The 20,395-nt window shown below is 42.6% G+C and overlaps 1 protein-coding gene across 5 annotated transcripts in view; it reads right to left on the bottom strand.

The window, feature by feature from the left end:
- Positions 1-20,395, bottom strand: part of LOC115011075 (ELKS/RAB6-interacting/CAST family member 2) — a 147,072-nt gene that overhangs the window by 52,750 nt on the left and 73,927 nt on the right. For all 5 annotated transcript variants that reach the window (XM_029436015.1, XM_029436020.1, XM_029436018.1 and 2 more), the window contains one exon: positions 14,417-14,577. In XM_029436015.1, the coding sequence (XP_029291875.1) occupies positions 14,417-14,577 (161 nt within the window). The remainder of the gene's footprint in view (positions 1-14,416; positions 14,578-20,395) is intronic.

Below are 20,395 nucleotides of genomic sequence, written 5' to 3'. Positions count from 1 at the left end.
TAATGAAGGATGGTAAAATGTAAGTAAAACAAAAAAGGCTCAAACTGCTCTGCTTTGTGTCGAAGCAGCAGGAACCACATGCTTTCTTTACAGTCTGCTACACAAACGCACTCTGACCACATACTAACTTATACAGACTTCATTAGCCCAGCTTTAAAGTGCTTTACAGTGTGTATGGGGGAAAATATATTCAAAGCAAGAAATTATGCAACAAAGACAGAGACGCAGACACAGAGAGACAGACAGACAGTCTCAAACACACATACACACACACACACACACACACACAGACACACACACACACAGGGCTAGCTGAGGGTGCTAATTAGAGGAGTTGTTGCCACGTCTGGACAGGTCTGCTGTATATTTAGACAGATCAGTGAGGATCATGGGATCAAAGAGTAACATGATTACTACCTGGCCTTCTGATAAAAAAAATACACCTCGCTATTATTTCCCTGTCAATACACACAAGAATACACACATTGGGAAGCCTGGACACACACACACACACACACACACACACACACACACACACACACGCACACACACACACATGTTCCAGCACTAAAAGACACAGTAACACACATAGTAAACACTAAGATATGCAAGAACACTCACAAACACACACACACACACACACACACACACACACACACACACACACACACACACACACACACGCACACTCACTCACACCGCTCTATAATCTTGGTAATTTGTACATTAAAGCTAGTGTAGACAGATCTCGCCTCTGGTACATTGAGCCTGTTGTGTCATTGCATTTGCTTGTTCGTCAGTCGGTGTGAATTCCCAATAGAGACATACCCAAACTTTAAAGTATAGTGGTTGTGAATATGTTTCGTGTGAAGAAGACACGTTTAAACTACTTGCGCTCTTGTCATAATGGCACTTCTTGTATGTTGAAGATTTGAGTGTGTGTGTGTGTGTGTGTGTCTTTATACATTTTACGAGGGTATGAAAATTGAAGCTGCGAGCGCGAACACACGGGCACATGCACGAGCAAGCAAGCATGGAACAGCAAAAGTGTGCGCCTTGTAATCACTACAGCAAAAAGTACACTCGCTCTTATACCTTCTCACTCCTTGCCTCAGGTCGTCTTTCTGGAGACCAGTATCCTTTCACCTTCATTATGTTTTGTTTGCTTTTTCTCCTAAACTGAACCACAGCCAACATACACACATAAACACAGACCGTACTGCACTGCCCAGCCCTCCCACACACACCTGTGCATGGATTCCAGCATACGTCTGGTTTTTAATAAAGAGACCAGTGGTAGTGTGCAGTTAGATGCTGCTGACAGACTCACTGATTTCCAGATAGATAACGCACACATACACAGCCGAGCCAGCTCCCTTGGTAGATTACATCACAGTTATTTTAACAATGGCTTCCACTCAGTCCTTTTTGCTGGCTATGGTTACATACAGGAGTGTGTGTATGTGTGTGAACAAGTTGTTTTTTGTTTTGTTTTTCTTTCTTGAATCATAAAATGATCATTCCGTCGGTGGTCACTTGAATATGATGCTCAGAGTTTCAGTAGGCATTTAAGTTTGTTATAATGTCGCAGGCTCCTTAAGAGGGTTGCAAAAAATGTGTTTGTGTTTATATGCAGGAGAAGGACACGGCTTGATGCATTAGCCTCGATGTGTGTGATGGTGTGTGTGTGTGTGCATGCTGTGACCAGGCAGTAAAGAGTGTTACGATGCGCTGTACTGTGTAAAGACACGGATGTGCTCCTCTGAAATGGTAGAGTTGCGGGTGAGGGTGAGATCATTAACTAAACGAGTTCCCAATGAACCTTCACTTTTGTCAGAAACACACACAAACAAAACGATAGACTTCTGCGGGCACTTCACTTTAGCTGACCGTACATCGCTTTTTATATGTGAAGACTTCCTCTCATTTTGCTTAGGCATGTGTCCCAGATTGAATCAGTTACCTCCAGATGATCATACTGATCTACAACTAACCATTCTCATTGGAAATGTGTTTAATTAGTTTTATGGAAATTCTGACACAGAGTAAGTGCTAATAATAGGACTATTTGGGACAATGTCCTGAAGACAGCAGAAGCGTAGCAGCTGTTAGTGGTCTGTAATTAACAATGCATTTGAGTGGAACCGAGGACACATTTCGAGCTCTGGTTTGACAATACATCCTTTTCTATTTGATTATTTTCTGTATTACCAATTGTTGAGCAGATAAGCACTATTACACTATTTTCAGGTGATACAATGATCTAATGTGGAGTTCTATACAGTTCTCTCCTAAAAAACACAACAAAAGACAGAAAGAGAACAAGTTTATGCTACAGTAAAATCAAGTGCTACAGGCGATTCTCAATGTGCCTTGAACTTTAGATGATTTAATCAACATATACAGTAAAAAGCGCAAATGTGCAATAGGTATTTGCAGCTTCAATTTCAGCCTCACAGGGCAAAAAACTATGGCTGCCAAAGGTGGGACATTTTTGTGGACCGAGCGACAGAGCGAGCTATAGAGCTACTGGACGCAGCTGAAAATCTTTATACAAAATGTCTTCCCATTCTCTCGGAGCGCTAAATAATGCTAAATGTGATTATACTGTAAAGACATGCAACATGCATGCAAGAAATGGGCCTGCTCTGGTCCCTGCTGTGACTGTATGCATATGTATATTTGTTTAGGAGTGTTGTAAATATTGTGAACATGGTGTCTGTTTCAGAGTTCTTAGGTCTCTTGCCACGTACGGCAGAGAGAATACAGGTGTGTTTTTAGGTTTCCTGGACTTTGAAGGAGAAACTTGCTGAGATAATACAGGAAGAAAGAATTACATAGAAAGTGGCACACAGTCATGTGGGGGAAAAGAGTCTAGAGAAAAAGTCTGCATCATTTACTGAAAAACTACACTGCTCATTTTACAGCTACACTGTGATGACATGGTGCGCATTGACAAACAGCTCTCATTTGCCATGCTGAGGATGGGCTGGAGACCACCTCAGAGCTGCAGAGGATCCAAAATAGACTCTGCTGGGAAGGGTACAGAGACACGTACAAACATTTTGACACAAAAATCTGTCCGTGTCACAGAACATCAACTTTAAAAGGAGGTGAAGAGCATGTGAGGTATACAATTTAGCAAGCAAGAAAGAAATGTTTATTTCTCTTTTATCTGCAGTCATGCAGTCAGACATACCAGGAAGCTGCTTAGAAGTTTGAGGAAACACTGGCACAAAACACACTGTGACTGACATGTTGAGATGTCTGCAGTGTGCCGTGCGTGCAGATACATGTGGGCTTGTGTTTCTGTGTGTATGTGCATGAATGCATTTAGTGTTTATGTTGCATGTGCACCTTTTTTTTTTTTGAAGATGTGTTTGTGTGCATGTGCGTGCCACTGTGTTTATCGTGCAGCGAGCTCCCAAAGTGACATGTCAGGACACTGATGTCAGGAAACTGAGACACTCTGAGTCTGACAAACAAACCATGCCAGGAGGAGGATCTAAACAATGTGCCGCAATTGCTTTATTACTCAGTGTTTGCCCTAGGTGTCATGTTACTGAAGTCTCCAACACCATAAAAGCCTCCTCTATGGTTCAGTACTGTGTTTGTGTGTTTGCTCTGGCAGAGGCTCCCCTATGACTAGTTGTATTGGACATGCTCAAACAAAGCCAAACACACAACAGGAGCCACAAGCAATTAGGGCCTGCCATAGTGCATAACTCCTCTCTGAACTCCCTCCGTTTCCCCCTCGCCATCCACCAGTCTCTTTCTCCTCACCCACACATTTCAAGGATCGTGCTACCATGAGCCTCCATCCGGAACGCACATCCTCGCATATCAGTCTCAGCAACATTTGCATGCTCACTCTGCGCTGGCATCCTGTGCGGCATCAGCAGCAATAATACTGTTTGTGTGTGTGTCATCTTCAGGATTAAATGTTAACCTCGGTGGGCAGAACATCACTGACTGGCACGAGAATGCCTGTAATGCTAGCAGGCAGCCTAATCCACTGGATTAATACATATTACGATGGTTTAGCAGAGAGCCGGGTGGGCCCTGTGTCTCCATTTCATTCTGTCATTGGGATACATTTGTCGCTATCCATATTTGTGTGACACCTACTTTCTCTTTCTGCTATTGTTTGATGCAGTTCTAAACATGCAATTTATACATTTCTCATCTTGGTTTTTAACACACTTCTGCACCGTAGATGATTAAGACATCCTGTCATAGCAGAGAAAGGCCAGTCAAAGTGAGTGATGGACATCCAGTTTGAATCCTCTGGAGCCTGAGTCACGGGTGATATCTCACTGCCTGTGGCTTGGACAGCAGACACGCCGAAGATCTGTTTCAAATCAATGTAAGAAAAACTGGTAAACTCAATCTGGGTCAACCCCTTTCTCCCTCGCCCCCCCCCCCCCCCCTCCTAAAACCCTTTGCCTCCCCTCTCTTTGTCTTTCTGGTTCACTCTTGCTGTATTTGGGTGTCTCTTTGGCCTTTTGTCACTAAACACCTCATAAGAGAGACGTCTCCTTCTGCAAAGAAGTGAAAGACAGGATGGAGAGATGGAGCAGTGTTGCAGTTGTAGAGAGAGTGTTGGGTAGGGTTTGTGTGTGTGCTGGGGGTATGTCTGCACCAGTTGTGTACTAATAAAGCTAACGATTGCCATCTGGCCAGCGGCCCTGCTCCTGTGCCACTTTTTGAAAACCAAAGCCTGACTTTAAAGTTAAGACCCAGTTGGAATAACTCAAATGCAGAATGTGCTCATATTATAGTGACAAAGCCAGAACATCTACATATATGTGTGTGTGTGTGTGTGTGTGTGTGTGTGTGTGTGTGTGTGTGTGTGTGTGTGTGTGTGTGGCACAGTCCTTGTTGCCTACTCACACCATGCACAGCACTGTTTATGTGTGCAAGCGTATGAGCAAATGCACACCAATTTGTGAGTATGACAGGGTACTGCATACCTTGGTATGTTTGTCCTATGTGTGTAAACCTTTTGTAGTCGCTTGCGTAGCTCTCCTGTTACACATACACATGTTCTTTATGGGCTGGCTAATGGAGCTGAGCTCTTCCTGTCTCTGTGATGTGGTTTACTGTTGTTTGATGTGCTCAGGAATCCTGCATAGGAGAGCACCTCAAGCCGATCTTATCACATAAAAGCCCTTGCGATGGAAGAAGACACTCAGCGCTCTTTTTTTTTTTAACTTAATAGAGATCTGTGTCCCTGTGAGGCTATGTGCGTGTGTGCGTGTGTGTGAGCAAGTGAGCGTGTGTGCACCATTTCTCTAATTCAATCGAGTGTGTAACCCAAGGCTAAACACACACATTTGATTTCAGTAAATGCTGAACCCAGGGACCTGTCGCTTGAGTGGACTAGAGACATGTCAGATATGTCAGTGCACGTTACTGTGAGTGCATGTGTGTGTGTGTGACAGAGGGAGAATAAGCGACAGAGGAGAAAACGGGGATTTTACTTTTTTCTTTATAGATTTACTTAAAATTATCATATAATTTAGTTTTTAAGTTTTAGTTTTAAGTCACAGTTTTCGATCCAACGCACCTGTTTATAAGACTTTCTCTCTTACAAGAATTTTGTAATATTTATCTATCAAGTAAAAAGTTGCAAATAAGTCCGTTAGATAGTTGTAGGCTACACGTTAGCCAAGTATACATTTAATGATTGATAATGTGAGAAAAAAGTTAATATGAATGCTTTTTGATAACATTACCAAAACGGATTTATGGAAATGTATTGGATATGGATACAGAAGAAACCAATACTGCTGAAAGAGTAAGATTGATGATTCCTGTGCATTCCAGTTTGACTGAATTGTGACTCTCTGGAAAAAGTGTGGTTTTTGTTGCAGAATGCATCAATGGGTGCTGCAGGTTAAGCGTAAACACAGAGGGAAATGAAAGGAAACACACCACCACAACCTCTATAACAGTAATGTCAACCTCATCCTCTCTCTAAACGCCTCACACTTCATAATAACGGATAAAATATTCATTGGGGTTTTGGTTACAGTAATGTCAGTGTAGACATACTGTCTTGTTCGGGCTTTGAATTTTCTATGCTAAAATGACACAACTTATTTCCTCAACTCTCTGATCTTGACTTAAATTACTGCAGACATAAACACACATTAGCTCATATCAAGACATTCATGAATGGTCACATTCTCAATCATGCGTGCACACACTGTCTATATTCTGTGTTTCATCTACAGCCTGAAAGTCGTGCCATTGTCTTTGCTCACACTCCCTCGAGTCATTCTTGTCTCTGCAGGATTCCTGTGTTGTTTGTTTAGTGGTGACCAGTGCTGTCTCTGCGCAGTCTGTCCACCCACATGAAGGCCTTTTCTGTGTTATTGATGGTAGCTTTAAAGATGAAGGACTACACAGATTAAACTGCGGTTGCCATCTTGAATAGATGTGACGCTTGCTCCAAATAAACTTTGGGTTTTAGTTCGGTGTGTTTTTCTCTCTCTTTCCTTCTCTTTTCACTGGGTTTTGCTTTTTCTTGGACATCAACTCTAATATCGTAAAAATGAGACAAAAGTTTTATTGCAGAGGTTGTGAAACTTAACAGTGTCTGTGATGCTTGTGAACGGTAATTTCTCTCTACAAACAAATAAGAAAAATGTAGTTTTTTTATTTTTACGAGATTTGAAATCCTAGCGGTGAGCTTAACTCCAGTGACCCCTACTTTCTCCGCTGATTTTATTTTTATTTCTACTTACTCTCTTTCCATCCTTCTCCTTTCATTTCCTCTTCTTCCCCTCTGCTCTCATTTGTTCTTCTCCCCTCTCCTTTCCAGTCCTAAACTTTGGATAGTACCCACCGGCTTCCGAGAGAAAAGTCATGTTTCCAATATGTCTCCATTTAGCAGAGACCAAATGAACAAGACCAGGGCCAAGACAAGAGCAGGAAAAATCATCATATAGCCACTGGCACAATCTGCTTATCTTTCACTGCTAATAGCTCTCATGCTCTTCACATCATTGCTTCGATTTGCACACACACACACACACACACACACACACACACACACACACACACACACACACACACACACACACACACACACACACACACGCATGCACGCAAATACATGTATGCACATGTTGTTCTTTCTTGCACACAAACACATTCAATGTGCATCAGTGAGGATACAAGGCTCATCCAAACTTGCTTGGGCTGTTTCCTGCCACTGCCGAGAAGTACATAATGATAATTACAGTTTGGGTCTACATCCCTGAATTAACCAGATCAGACACACACACAATTCAGAAGTGCCAGGGGCCGCTGTGGTGTATGCTGACTGGTGTGCAGCGTTGGAGCAGCCGGGTGCTGGGAAGTGGTCCGTTCTACTATTGTTTTCTATTAAAACCTCCTGGAAACCATCTCAGAAAGACTGAGAGATGGGCTGAGCCAATAAAACTCCGGTCAAACTAACAAAGAGGCGAAAAAAACGAAGTCCTTACTGAGAGCTGATTGAGGGAAACCTCGGTGAGAATGTGTAGAAGTTAAACTGCAGAGAGCACACAGAGAGCTCAAAAACATTCTGCCATTAAATCTTTTTTTAAATTGATCTTTAAAATGTGAGAGAAAGACGCAGACGCAGACACAGAGACATACTTATACTCAGATAAAGACAGACAGACGTAGCCAGAGAAGCCACAGAGGAGAAAAACAGGAGCCGGAGCTCAGGTGTGTGTGCCAACCACAGAGGCTTGGAGGTGTTTACAGTGTGCAAATATATGCCAGTAAGTCCCATTGACTCACTTGTGTGGGTATACCAGCATTTCATGTGCCCGTAATGGTAAACCATGAGGGCATTTCACTAGGCCACTTTTTTAATGGCTGTTTTACAGCGCAGCACATCCAACAACATATTACATACAGCTGCACTTAAAATAACCTGTGCCTCTTTCTTTCTGAAATCTCTCACTGCTATGTTTGAACTGAATTCAAAATTGCTTTAATTGCATGACAATATGTATTTTTTTTTTTTACGTTGACAACACCTCCTCCCTTGACCTCCCCTTCCCTCTCCTCATTCCTTTGGTGACCCTGAGGGCAGGTCTGTCGTTAAGGAGGCCGTCACTGGTCACCTCTGCGTCCTGTGTCCTGGGCTGCCTCTTTACAGCCACAGGGCTCACCTAATCAATTGCCCACTCGTGCACACACTTAAAAGCTCCGATACACACACACACACACACACACACACACACACACACACACACACACACACGCACGACTTCCAATCAATTAGTCTTGAGATTTATTTAAACTTGCGGGTGTTAGTCTCCCTAAGGCCAATCAGATTGGGCTTTCTCGAGACTTCTACATCAGCCAAATGACGATAATTAGCTGTGTGTATGTGTGTGTGTGCGTGCAAGTATGCGCATGTGGGTTTGCGACTGACACTAATTAGCAGAGCTGGTGCACCTACTTCCTCCGGACCATTTCCTGTGATAGTAATTATTAGGTACGTGTGATAAATTCCAGGCCTTCTTCCACCCGTCCAGAGATAGAACAAGAGAGAAACAGACAAAAGAGAGGGAGGGGGAGCATTAAAGACTCAGAGGAAGGGGGTCAGCTTTTAATGAGTGATGGAGTAAAAGTAAGAAGAGACTATCAAAGAATGATGTCACTCTAGTGGGGTAAACTAGTATGAAGGGGAAAGCAGTTTCCATATTCAACATATTCCCATTGCCTGCTTGGCGTGGCCTCTTTAGTTGTCAATCATTGCATTATTTTTGTTTTTGTGTGTCACAATCACCCCATCTTCACTATGTCAATCTTCAGATTAGGACAAGAAGTTCTTTCTGTCTCTGGATAGACTCTTCCATCTCTGTCTATCAGTTTAACTAAACACACATACAGTGCATGTGCTATTCTCTCTATTAGACAGTCTCCTTCGAGCGTCAAAGTATCTTTCAGTTCAACATCAGCTACATAAGACAGCTCCAGCCTTCCAGTCACTCATACGTTGACTTTGGGAGACTATGCCACTTCACACGACCATTACATGGCTCAGAAATCCTCTCTGCTATGACAGCAATCCAGCAGTTACCATACTGCAGGCAAACAGAGTGTGTGTACATCTGTGTGCAATTTCTACAAAACTCAAGGGTTTACATACTTTACAGGCATAAAACCTTCAATTCATATGTACTGGGTGGGTCAATGCTTGCCAAAAATACTATGCGGATATAAGCACCAATAAAATATTAATAAGTAGTGATAAAAAAATAACCATAATTGATGCTAGAACAGCCAAAACCCTGAGAAAAGTGAGCTCAAGACATGACGTTTGCAGAGTGCAATCCAAGAGAATAACGTGGTCTGGGAAAAATGGGTCAGAAAAGTGAAATTTAAGGCACTTAACCTCCAATTGCATTAGACGAACAGTGAAAAGTATAATTAAAAACGCTGGACTTTTTTCTCCACCCTTGAAGCTTACTGTATGGGACCTAGACAGCAAAATAAAAAATATTTTTAAATATTTGCTGCATTAGTGAATTTTAAATACTGCTTTAACGGTCAAAACCTAAACCACAAAACCCTGCATTTACTCTCGTGCACACAAGCATCACTTTTTGAGACAATGGCAAATTAAGTTGTTTGACCGTGGGGTTTTATTTGGTTACTGTAATAAAGCTTTTATTCTTTTTTGTCACATTTTCCTAATTAAGTTGACGCATATTATCTTAATTACTCAAAATATAAAGTGACTAAAAATGGCACCCATATTTAAATTTTTCGGCAACCTAAAGCTGATGCCTGGTTGACAGCCTGGCAGCCACTTTTAAAAGTTAGTGTTGAGCTCTGCCAGGTAGACTGTCATTACCCCACTGTACTGAACAAGGACTTAGAAGCAGGGATTTCCATGTGATGAAGCCCTCCATTGACAAAACCTCAAAGGAGGAGGAGGATTAGGGTGGAGCATGCCTAGGCCCTGACATAATAACACACCTACAGGCACGACATCCGACACACATGTCGAAGGTAAATACGCGTGTCAGAGGGCACGGGAGCACAGACAGACATGATGAATGGCCTGAAGTTCCCACGAGGCGACACGCATACAAACTTGCTCGCCGAGAGAGGAAGGTGATGTGTGGTCAGCCCCTCCTCATCACTGCAATACAGAGAATCCCATTCACACACTGCACCAACCCTCTATGTCTCATCATTACTTATCACAACAATGGCACCGTAACACCATACCTGTCTGCACATTTGGCAGGTATATGTGAATGTCCTTTCAAAACTGTGTGAACGCAATTCTGCTTGGTTGAATACATGAATGTGAAAATATACTTTTTCGGTGTAAATGTGTTTCAACGGGTGCGCGTGAGTGCAAATGTGGCGTGCATATCTGCGCGTGAGTTTGTAAGGGTGTGCGTGTGTGTCCAGGCCCCTCAGAGAGATCAGTGAGCAGGGACATGACCTTGCCAGTACAGCTGGTCTCTCTATGTGTGTAGTCAATGTAGCCATGGCAATGGCGCTGTGCAGACAGGATGTCTACATTGGAGATTTGAAAGTCATAACGTTGCTACCGCTCTAAGTTTCATTATGCCATGAATTACTGTAACTAGCCAACAAACGGATACATGAACGCACTTCAGGGACAGAATTGAATTTCAGGGTTACAGGTTAGAGGTTATTACATTTACACCATGTAGAAGAGCTCATTTGCGTTCGCCTGCTGAGTTAATGGCATGGTAAAAAGGAGTGAGCATTATATGTAGTTCACATTTTACTTTTGCGGAATGGCACAAAGTGTATGTTTTATATTCAAATAGTCAACGCATTTTAAAGCACAATGAAAATATGAAACTGTTAAGCAAAGATTCCAGGCAAGAGCATAAGAGAGAGATAGAGCTCCTGATTTTAAGATATGCTGAGGAATGAGTGCTCTTTTATGAGGCATTGTTTTCCACCATGTGATTTGGTTAAGTAGAGAAATATAACATAGCAAAAGGAGATGAATATAGCCACTTAGCGTCATCACATGTTCCAAAATATATATGTCCATTGCCTTTTTTTTTTACAACTCAGTCAAGCATGAACATTTGTGCTATAAATACATTTCTTTGGCACATCCATGTATGCTTTCTTATGTGAACATCAAAATGTGAATCAACAGGTGGATGTGGTGCAGGTGTTTGCTGATACATGCTGTGTTGTGTTTAGTCATTCTTCTCTCTCTAGCTCTACTCTGCTAACCGGACTCCCTCCCACAGCTCGATCTTTTCCCTGCTCTTTCTTCCACCACTTCCTCCATCATTCTCCTCCTCCCTTCCTCCATCCATCACCCCCTCCATCAATCACTCCCTCATTCTATCATCTTTTTTTTTCTACATCATTTACTATTTCCTCCCTAACTCTCCGCTACGACTTCTCTCTTTTCCTCTGTTAACTGTCTTGCAGTCTTTCTACCAATGTTTGCAGGATTTTCCCCTCCATCTCTCAAATTGTCAACTCCCCTCTTCTCTACCTCTAGACATTTCCACTTTGTCAACTCTGCATCTCTTTATGTGCCTGCCTCAAAGCTGCCGCTACCTTTTTCTTAACTCTATCAGCATTTTCCATCACTAAAATGTAAACAGAGATACTATCAGCTACATTCCCAGTGTCTACAGGAGGATCAGGTTGAGTAAGCCACTGTAATGTTGTGGCATGTAGTATTATCCAATTCATACTATGGAAACATCTCAATGACTAGCTATTCAAAATGTCCAAACACATAATTTCTCTATTGTGCACCTACACCTCGTGACCCTAGACTCATTTACTGGCTAGCTCCTCTGGAGGCCATCTGTGTCTGTAAGTGTGTGTGTGTGTGTGTGTGTGTGTGTGTGTGTGTGTGTGTGTGAGTGTGTGGGTGAGTACTGTACAGTATGGTGGAAACTCAATCTGGTGTGGGGTGATAGAGCAGACCCGCACCGCTCCTTACACATCAAGCATTCAGCTCGATATCTGAAAAGGCAAATATAAAAATGCACTCTCTGTCTCTGTCTCTCACACACACGCGCGCGCGCACACACATGCACGCACTCGCGCACACACACACACACACACACACACACACACACACACACACACAAGGAAACCCAGCATGCAATGAGAGGATATTGAAAATGATTTTTTCCCCTCTTGTCTCTTTCATTAACAGTGTTGAAAAGCCAAGAGTCTGCTCTCTCTCTCTTTCTGGCTTATACACACACACACACACACACACACACGCACACACACACACACACACACACACATTAAAAAACACACACAGAGAGCTCCCCAGTTCACTGGGGAACGTGCCTCACATGGTTTGCTTCAGCTGGTCTTCTTGACAAATGCCACATTACAGCGGAGAGAAGGAGAAACTTGGCATGCAATCAAACTTCTCTCATGATTTCTAAGATTTGAAATACTTCAGTTTGTGTAGCCCCTCCATTCCATCCTCCCCTCCCTCTCATTCTCTCTTTCTGTCTCATTTTGTTCTTGCTTCCACTCTAACTCCCCCTCTCTCTCTCTCTTTCTCTTGTTACCTCTCTTTCTCTGCCTTATCTTTCCCTGTTTAGCTTTCCCTGTGCTAACTTGGACCAGAGCTGTGCTGTGGGAATATGGCCCCTTTTAAAGCAGAAAGCCAAAGTTTGCGTAAGTATGTGTATGTCTACAGACGTGAGTGATTATATGTGAGTTCCGCTAAGGTTGTGTGTACATTCTGCATGCGTATCTTTGCGGCTTGTTCAGATGTAAGTCAGTCTCACGAAGCTTCGCCCCTCGCAATTCAACAGTGCTTTAATCCTCATCATCAGTGACCCCAAACCCCTGCCTCTGACCTATTCTTACACACAGACACATACAGGTTCGAAACCACAAGAGACCACACACACACACACACGCGCACGCACACACACACACACACACACACACACACACACACACACACACACTCGTGCCCCCTCCATTAGCTCTTATCAGTGTAGACTTGCATTCAGTCAAAAACACAAAGGCAAAGAATCCGATGTACTTTGTTGCTGTTTATGTCACCCAACCATCACATTAATCTTTTTTCCTGAGGTAAAATAATAATAATTTAAGCAGCAGTGCCAGTAAAGTACAAAAGTATCATTCACATGGCAGGTCCTAATTTCGCGTACATACCTAGAAGCACAAATTGTTTCCGTAACATATCTAATACATTTCCTCTGCTAAACATCTCTGCTCATGTTTGGATGGTGGAAATTGGAACAGACAGTAAGATGGTTTTTATCAGAAGTGTGTGTATGTGTGTAGATACACGTGCAAGGGCGCTCACTTCCTCTCCAGCACATACACTGTACACATACACATACTGTATGCAGACACGGACGCACACACACATTCCTTTAGAGTTAGTGTGATCAGAGGGTCTTGTGAGGCATAATGGATTTTAAAAGTTGTGTTTTCAATACATATGTGCCAGCCTTCCCTTTTGTACTGTACTGAGTGGCTGACATTAAAGGCATTTCTCTGCGGCACATGACAACCAGATATGTGGCTTCATGCTCCTTCAATCAGAGAGCTCAAAGCAAACACACATGTAGCCGCTCCACTGACAGATCACTGAACTTCACTCCCACATACCCACTGACACACACTCACACATGGAAATTCAGCCAGTCCTGCTAACTTTCATCCTTCTCTAAATCTCTCTCTGTCACACACAGACATACAAATGAACAAAACAGCCAAACGCACATTTTTCTGACCTGCTGTCTAAGGCTGCTCCACCTGTCCTCAATAAATGTAACTTTTCACAAGACAGCTATAGACAACAGTTGATCTGGCTTCAAAACACACCTCAGGACTGATGCCTGTACAACACTCATGAGCACAGACGCACATGTGAACAAGTGAGCGTAAAAATGTGCATAATACAATATTAGAGACAGGTTTCTGCCTCAGCAACGAAGCTGCTGTGCAGGGTAATGAAAATGCGCCCGATGAAGCGCTGAGCGAACCACGCCAATGTTAATAAAAGATCCTTGATCATATACTTTTATGGGCTGGGTGTGCAGTCACTACCACAAACACTTGTGGTTTGTTTTTTCTGACTGTTTATCTTTCTGCAGTTACAAGCAACTCTTGTTGCTCTGCATTACTCATTATGCTTTTTCTCTCAATGCAAATGTACTTTAATTAATTCATGTTACTGCAATAACCAAGTTGAAGTCTTTCTTTCACTGATTAAAGAAATGCATTCATGTACAGGAAATGCGGTTAGATAGTATGTGTTACATCTGTTGACAGAAGGAAAATACTGTAGGTACATAAGGTACACTGATACATAATATATAAATACTCTGCAGATATAATGTACATAATGACAAATGAGTGTGAAACTAACTTCATCTCCAGAATTTCCTCCAGCTGTTTTCGTCTCTCCTGGCGAAGACTATTAAGGTGTCCGTCCCTCTCGTGCAGGGACTGCTGAGTGGAGGACAGATGCAGCTTGGTGGCATCCAGCTCCTGGCGTGTCTTCTCTAAAGCCCCCATCAGCTCCTCCAACTAATCAAGGGGGAAACAAATACGCACAAGTTTAAACAGTACCAAAACATACCAGGATACTCTCCCACATGGCTCTGTGTACATTAAATCATAGAACATGTTATATTAAAATTCAATATACAAGATATATTGTATACTTGCAGTCTCACACACGTACACATGGACATAAAGTAATCTCATACACACTTATGTGCACTTTTATTTGTCTATATGCATGTACATGATGATTTAAGGGGGAAGGTGTGTGTGTGTGTGTGTTGGAATGCCAGAATGAGGTTAAATGCCTAAACATGAAAACGAATGGGCAGTTGACATCTAGGAGCAGGTGAAATTACTGAGGTTCAAAGGTTAGTTGAATGATATGTCCGCTGACCCTTGCACTGGAAACAAGGGTTCCCTCTTCTCTCCCACCTTTCTCCACTTATTTTATCTCACGCTCAAGTGTGGCTCTACTTTAGAACAGGTGAGAATAATGCTCAACCCCTCAACTACATCTCCTCCCTCTGCACACACATGCCCTCCAGCCATGCAAGCCAACCTGCGTGTCTGACAGACAGGATGTGACCTCAGGGCGTCAATTATCCTAAGACAGGAAGTGTCTAATTGTCTAACAACAAGTACTTTACAATAGGATGCAGTACTACGCAGGCTTGCACAGATGATGTAAATGGAAGGCCACAATAACTATTCTGATGATTTGCAGATTTGTTATATAAGATAGTAAAACAATAACTTCTGAAGTGTTGGATCTCAAACGAACAAAGGGAAAGAAAGTGAAGGAGAAGCAAAAAAGAGAGAGGGAGTATTAGGGTAAAGCACTCCATGGGGTAGGACATGAAAAAAGAAATGGGCCTCTTTTATGAAGGGGCCAAATCGTTCACACATTTTCAGGACACTCTCCATCTCCTCTGGTTTTCTAGGTGTGTTTCACAGATGTCAGATAATGTGCTCACCGACTGGTCATGAATATCACATATGGAGTGAGAGAAGAAAGGGTGAAAGCAAAGCAAGCGGTGAATACAGATATTTGAAATGGTGGAAAAGTGACAACTTTCAGTCATGAATTGTTTTAAATAAAATACACCCCATATCCCCGCCAACAACAACTGACCTCGGTAGTACCCAGCAGTTAATATACCCAATATCAACAAGATATCCAACCGTCCAAAATCACATCGTGTTTAATGTTTGATGTTCTCTTACAGGCTTAAAAGAATCCAAAGCCAGTCTTTTCATCTTGAAAGCCAAGGGTCACGCACACACAACTCCATTTACACCCACCACATGTCTATCAACCCTCCTGTGCCAACTGCCTACGTCCCAGTCCCCCATTAGTCCACCACCCAGGTTAGCCCGCACTTCACAATCACATCATTAATAAGGAATACAATGCATTTTAGTGAAATTAGGGACCTAATCAGCTTAGCGGTGAGCCTGTGCGTGCTAATTTAGCTCAACTTCAAGGCAAAGCCCCCCAGCCAGGCTAAGGCTCTCTAAGACTGGCCCAAAGCCCCTTTAGTTGCTAAGCTGATTGGGGGCTCAGAGGTAAGGGCCAAATCCCTCTTGTCCATTTACGTCGGTGTTGCTGGTTCAGAGGCCTAGTTCAAACGCCACAGAGGGGGAGAGAGGGAGAGAGACAGGAACAGAGATGGAGAGAAAGGGAGAGAGAGTGTGGAGATGATTGGGTGAGACAACTTAAGAAGGCAGATGGGAAAGAACGAGGCTCGGGACAATGGATGGACAGCAGAAATGATGGCAGGAGAAGGACAAGAGACAGAGAGAAGCAGAGAGGGAGTGAGAGACTTAGAGATTGGGGGTGTGAAGAAAAGCGACCCAGGGCATTACACATGCTCCATTTCAGCAGGTCAGGCTGATGGAAGACTTGTTTCAGCGCATTACACATCATGAGACTGATTACTCTGGGACAGAGGGGAGAAGAAAGAAGAAAACCAAAGAAAGAGTGTGGGTGGAGGCGGAGGGGGGGGGGGGGGGAAATGTGAGAATGTGAGTCTGGCAGGGCGCTCTGAAACGGTGCCAGGGTCAGGTGATGTTTCAGAAGGACCTGTCCCTCTCTCTGTTTCCCCCAAACATCCCTTTCCAGACACACTCTGTTTCTCTGGAGTCTGAGGCAAGAGCGGCAGTTGACTGACGACTGTGTAACTGCATGTTAAAGGCATGTTGACTCGCTGCCTCCTTATGTGGTGACGTCATGCTGGTTCCCAAAGTTCAGCATGTTGACAGCACCTACTGTAGCAGTGAGCATCCACGCTGAGCAGTGAGAGTGCCAGGCTAAATGGGTACCTTTCCTTGTGCCAGTATGATGCACGCTGGCTTATTATTTCCTCTATGTGTAGGGTCTGGATCGAACAGAAGTAGAATATGACTGTTGGGGGTCAATGAGTGTTAACGTGTCAAAAGTTAGGAAAGGACTTCCCTGATTCTGGCTCCATAGGGGTAAACTTAGGTCAAAGCTGAATCATCTTCTATGCGTGCGAAAAGTCCCACAGACAAAAATAAACTTCTCGGTGGATCAGAATATTGTTTGATAAACACAGTATCCATGCTGACTGTAAGTCAAGCGTGTAAAGTACAGAAATTGCAAAAAACAAGAAGAAAAAAGAACAGCCGCAGTTAGCATTGGCTCTCAAAGACTTTTCTAAACTGAATTTGACCTTCTCTTATTTTCCCGCTTTCTCAACCAATCTCCTCACTTCATCTTTAAAGTTCTCCTCGATCAGATTCTGTCTTTGAACGTGTGTGTGTGTGTGTGTGTGTGTGTGTGTGTGTGTGTGTGTGTGTGTGTGTGTGTGTGTGTGTGTGCGTGCGTGTGTGTGTGTGTGTGTGTGTTTGAAGCAATGCAGCCACCATTCTGCCTCAAAATGTTAGTTCTTGTTTTAACCGCCAATTGCTCTCATATTACTTGTGGCACTCATCAGTAATGCAAGGTCATTCTCATTCAAATGCACACTCACACCGGGAGGAAACACACTCCCTTGCCCTGTTTCTCTTTCCCACCACAGACACACCTACGCTCTCCCACACACACACACACACACACACACGCATTACAAAATGAACACAATTACACTTTTTTGGAGCGGCTGGCAGTCAGAAAGACAGATAGATAGCAGGGCATACTGAGTAAAAGGGAAGCCTGTACTCCATCAAGACTCCAAGTCTATAGATGTGTTAATTCCTTCTGATTGCATACACATAAGCTCACAATATGTTAAACATATGCTCACATTTTGAAGCATGCAACAGCTAAGTTAACGAGAGACAGAAAATGAAAGGGGGACGCTGGGAGTTTTTTGTTTAAGTTTTACATTTCAGTCTAAAGGGAGAAAAAGAACAGCAGCATGTTTAGAGAATTATTCTTCTCAATTAGGAATAAAAGAAAAATAACAGACAGGAAGCATAACATGGAGATACATTTTGTTATAATGATATGTGTTGGTTAAGAGCTACACATTAAGGGATTAAGAATCATTCATCATCCGCCTGCAGTCACACTCTTAGCCACATGGGGGTGCAGTTAAGTTCCTTACATTTCTCAGTGGTCCTTTTTATTTCTAGGTGAGTTGATACCTGCACTCAGTTTTAAAGGTAGGCTGCCTATGTAGGGATGCATGACACTATATATGAATGTGTGTGTATGTGTATGCTGGTCTTGAGTCATCCATCAATGTGTAAAACTTCAGGTAAACCTGTCTCTGGGCCTGAACACGGGCTGTCTCCTCTTGCGCCCAGAGAGCCTCCCTATGTGCGGAGGTGTTCATGCTCTCCTTCAGTGACCTCTCCAACTCCCTGATCCGATCCGCCGTCTCCCGCATGGCATCCTGGGAAGCTGAAAGAGGAAGCTGAGGGGGCAAAAGAAGTTCAGAGGAGGCCGAGGAGGAGGAGGGTTGAAAGCGAAATAGCAAAAGCCAGGGGGAGAATGTTTTTCTTTGAGGATACTTTGTTTTGAAAACTCATCATCAAATGTTTTTGCACTGGAATAATAATATATTGGCAAAAGATAATTGGAGAAAATGTGTATTTATTGATCCCTATGCTAAAAGGAATCGAGTCCAAGTAAAATAGAAACAAAAGGAAAGACTTCAGGAAGTAAAAAAGCTGTGTGGAGAGAAGAACAAGACTTCACTCAGAAGAAGGAGACACAGCCAAGACAGAAGAGAGTGATAAGTGATGGAGAGAGAGAGTGTGTAAGTGCTGTGACCTTTGCCGACATCCATATGAGTGTGCGCATGTGAGAGTGTGGGTGTGTGGAGTTGACCGTGTACGTTCACACGCACAGTTTGTGTGTGGCCTCTCTGACACCTATGGTGAGTGGGGGAAAATAATCCCTTTCCACACTGGGTGATGGAACTGTGAAAGAAAACACTGGACAGAAATAATAAACCCCTCGATTCTCTCTCTCTCTCTCTCTCTCTCTCTCTCTCTCTCGTTAAAAAAAAAACAACTCTCTCTCCTACTCCTCTATAGTTGACTCTCCTTCAAGTTCACACGTTCACACTTTTCTGGGAGCAGTGCAGAAGCCTTGGAGTCAAATGGATAAGCAGACACTTGAACAAAGAAGAGTTCAGTTACACTTGTTGCAAAACACAAACTAGGGGTGTGCCAAGTGGTTACTGACTAACGAAATCTGCACTCGCCAAAAACACCAGATCAGATGTTGTAAGAAATGAAATAAAAGTCACATTCTGAAATATACAATTGATTATTAAACATCATGTCAACACTTGTACAGTCACTGTTTGTGCAATCTTACATAAAGAGAAGTATCAACACCGACTTCTTATTATTTTTAATAACAACGGTTACATTGCATGTGAGTGGGAGCAGCTCCCTGCCGTCAAAAACATAACAGCAAAATGGAAAAATGGATGTTTTGAGGGTGAGAATCAACACTGGAAGCTTCAACACCATGAAATGAATAACACATTTGTAGAAGCATGAATGAAATTAATATTATATATTTGTTGGAAGCAATGGGGATGCTTAGGAAATTCTCTCCAGACAACAACAAAGAAAAACAAGTAAATGGTGCACTTTGTTGTCTGCCTTAATGTTGTACACTAATCGTCCAATATTTCACAGTATTACCGCTGTACTGTGAACCAATGTGCAATACTTTTTTACCTCTTTTTTTACCTGTATATCTCTTATCACTCTTAGTTCTAAATGTATCTTTTTGGCTGTTGGTGGACTAGCAAAGTAAGATTTTCATTGTACGATATAACTGTCTGTTTAACTGTGCATATGACAATAAATATCTTGAATTTTGAATCTAAAGGAGAAAATTCCCGGGCTAAAGTGTTTCGATGTTTCGATGCTATAAGCTGTTAAATTTCATCCAGCCGGTTAGTGAGTACAGAATGCTTAGAAACAATTACAGCTTTGCAGGTATAGAGCGGATATATGGAGCTCAAAGTTAATGTGCGTCTGTCTAACATTATTACTAAGTCTGACAGCGATCTCAATAGGCTAATTTTTTGTATTGCATATAGGAGCTCCAGGCTAAACAGTACCTCACACATGGTGAAACTATTTCGATGCGAAAAATGGATATGCTGAATGTATGGAAAACTGAAATGAGTCCAGTGAATGTCATTTTACAAGACAGTGCCAGAAACATGCAAGATGTATAGAAATGGCCTATTAACTGGCCATAATCAGTAAATATTAAAGTGAGTTTTGACTTGGTACCTGATAGTGGTGAAGGCTGCTCTTTAAATTCAACAGTAAAAATGTTATAGCTGGGTTCCTTCATGAAAAACACTATTTATTACCAAAAAAGGCTAATCAATTGGCCAAT

Source organism: Cottoperca gobio, chromosome 7, assembly GCF_900634415.1.
Source record: "Cottoperca gobio chromosome 7, fCotGob3.1, whole genome shotgun sequence".
Classification (NCBI taxonomy): domain Eukaryota; kingdom Metazoa; phylum Chordata; class Actinopteri; order Perciformes; family Bovichtidae; genus Cottoperca; species Cottoperca gobio.
Note: the sequence above shows the minus strand (reverse complement) of the source record. Positions and strands in the feature narration are given on the sequence as shown.